This window comes from Sphaeramia orbicularis, chromosome 5 (assembly GCF_902148855.1).
Source record: "Sphaeramia orbicularis chromosome 5, fSphaOr1.1, whole genome shotgun sequence".
NCBI classification, from domain to species: Eukaryota; Metazoa; Chordata; class Actinopteri; order Kurtiformes; family Apogonidae; genus Sphaeramia; species Sphaeramia orbicularis.
In genome coordinates, this window is record NC_043961.1 from 48,654,198 (window position 1) to 48,656,908 (window position 2,711).

The 2,711-nt window shown below is 42.5% G+C and overlaps 1 protein-coding gene across 1 annotated transcript in view; it reads left to right on the forward strand.

Annotated features, from left to right (window-relative positions):
- Positions 1–2,388, forward strand: part of znfx1 (zinc finger, NFX1-type containing 1) — a 21,910-nt gene extending 19,522 nt beyond the window's left edge. Inside the window, 2 exon segments of the mRNA XM_030133935.1 lie at positions 1–1,550; positions 1,553–2,388. The exon segment at positions 1–1,550 is cut by the window's left edge and continues 599 nt beyond it. Of these exon segments, the coding sequence (XP_029989795.1) occupies positions 1–1,550; positions 1,553–1,842 (1,840 nt within the window). The 3' untranslated portion in view covers positions 1,843–2,388.
- The last annotated feature ends 323 nt before the right edge of the window (positions 2,389–2,711 follow it).

A 2,711-nucleotide genomic window follows, 5' to 3' on the forward strand; every position in this document is an offset into this window, starting at 1 on the left:
TGTGTGCCACCCTTATGACGTTGAACACAAGAAATACAAGTGTGGAAAGAAGTGTCAGAAGATCCTGTGTGAAATGGGACACCGTTGTACTCTTGTGTGCCATTTCACTTGTCCAAAGAAATGTCCAGTGATGGTTGAAAAGACGATTCCCCAGTGTCAACACAAACAGATGGTTCCTTGCCACCAAGATCCTGAGACATTTGCATGCCGTGAACCTTGCCAGAAAACACTCCAGTGTGGACATCCATGCGATTCACTCTGTGGCAGTCCTTGCACCATTGAGTGCAAAGTAAAGGTCACCTTAGACCTGAAGTGCGGCCACAGTCAGGATGATTGCTGCTTTTACAAAACACTGATGATGGAGCCTAAATGTAGGACCCCGTGTAAGCTTCAGTTAAAATGTGGCCATACCTGCAAAGGTAATTGTGCCAAGTGTTACCAGGGACGTTTTCATTCCGCCTGTTCTCACCGGTGTGAGCGCCTTCTTATCTGCTCTCATAAGTGCAGACAGCCTTGCACTCGTGATTGCCCCCCCTGTCAGCAACCATGTGAGAACCGCTGCGTCCACAGCAAGTGTGGCAAGCCATGTGGACAGCCCTGTGCTCCGTGCATTGAGCCCTGTACTTGGCAGTGTCCTCACCAAAGCTGCAGTAAGCTTTGCCATGAGCCATGTGATCGTCCGCCATGCACCGAACCTTGTGCCAAGCTCCTGGAATGTGGCCACCCATGCATAGGTCTGTGTGGAGACAAATGCCCAAGCAAATGTCGCATCTGTAATCGTGAAGAGGTCACAGAGATTTTCTTTGGAACCGAGGACGACCCTGAGGCTTACTTCATAGAGCTAAAAGACTGTGGACACATCATTGAATCCACAGCCATGGATAGATACATGGGAATGGATGAAAACCAGCAGGCACATGAAGGAGTGGAAGTGGCAATAAAACTTAAGGAATGTCCGAAGTGTCGAACTCCAATCCGCAAGAATCTGCGTTATGGATCTCACATCAACCGCTGTCTAGCTGAGATAGAAATGGTGAAGGAGAAAATAAACGGGCCTCAAGCAAATACTGAAATGTACAAAAAGGCCCTTCAGAAACAGTGGAAGGAAAACACTCACATGGATGAAATGCCACAGGAATATTGGGACATTAAAAAGGAACTGAAAGACTCCTGTCTGACAGCAAATGATCTGTCGGTTCTTGAAAACAAGATGGACTTTTTAACTAGACTGGCAAAACTACTCGTGGTTAAAAGGAAAAACATGTCACACTCACAAGGCTTTAAGTTTATGGACAGCATTCAGGAGTTTGTGTACTGGCTGAGAAACAAGCACCAAAAATATACAGAGCAGCAGGTCTTTGATTTGCAGAGGGAACTGCGAAAACTCACCATCCTCGCTGAATTTAATGCCCACTGCCATAAAGCAAGCCAAACAGGACAAAGTGGCAGCATTCAATCTGAGGTACAAAGAGTAAAAGAGGTTTTAGAAAAGTGTGGGCAGTTCACCGAGCAAGATGAAGACAGAGTGAAAGAAAGCATGCAAGAGCTGAAAAGAAGATCCCACTCACAGGTTTGGGGATCAGTGAGGAAGAGAGGAAGATGATTGTCTCAGCAATGAATATGAGACCTGGACACTGGCACAAATGTCCCAATGGCCATATTTATGTTATCGGAGACTGTGGAGGGGCAATGGAGAGCCGACGCTGCCCCGATTGCACAGCTACTATTGGTGGGGGCAATCATACATTGGAAAGTGGCAACCAAGTTGCTTCAGAGATGGATGGGGCTCAGCACCCTGCTTGGTCTGAGGCCAACAACATTCTAAATTTTGACCAGTTTTAGATCTAAAAGTTGTTGTGGATCTACATTTACTGGTCTGTAAGAGTAGATTAAAAAATGTGCATGAGACGGTTTAATCATTTCAGACCAGAAGAGTGAGCTATAGTAAGATACTGTCTATAAAGTTTGCGTTTATGATGTACTTGGATAAATAACCTGGCTAATTCTTCTAAATCTAAGTCATGGCTGTATGATCTGATTTTGCAGCAGTGAAATCCTTCAAGATATGAATGGAAGAGCACAGATCACAAAACTAGTATTTAAGATGAGTTTACTGTGATAATTTTTGTTTTGTAATTTTACATGATTTTTTTAATCCTACCAGAGATGGTGGGTCATTTTATTTTACTGTGTTACAAAAGGCATGTACCAGAGACCTGATGTGATGAAAATGGAGATGGATGGATGGATGGTCTCTCGCTTTAGATGTTGTTACACCCTGCAACAATAGGTGGCAGTAAAGTACTGTAAAATAACTTACAGATGCACGATTTCAAATGTATTATGTTCTTATCTGGTTCAAATAGATTAAAGAAAAAAGTATCAAAATCTATTGGCAGATTTTCTTTTTGTCTTGTCTCTTGTGTTTTATATGCTTTATAATATAATTTTAAAAATCTCATCATGAAGAACATCACCTTTTACTGAAGGTTTCTGAATATATAAAAGAACAGACAGTATGTTTATATATGAGTATTAAGCTCATAAGAAATGATTACCTTGGAGACCAATAAAGCTATATGGGACGAGCATATCCAAACACACAGCACAAAGAAAATAATGAGATTTTATGAATCACTTTTAGAGGTGCTCAAAACGCAGCTTCCTTTTCGCCATACGGTGTGAATTCTCCCTCTGAGCCTCTCTCTCTT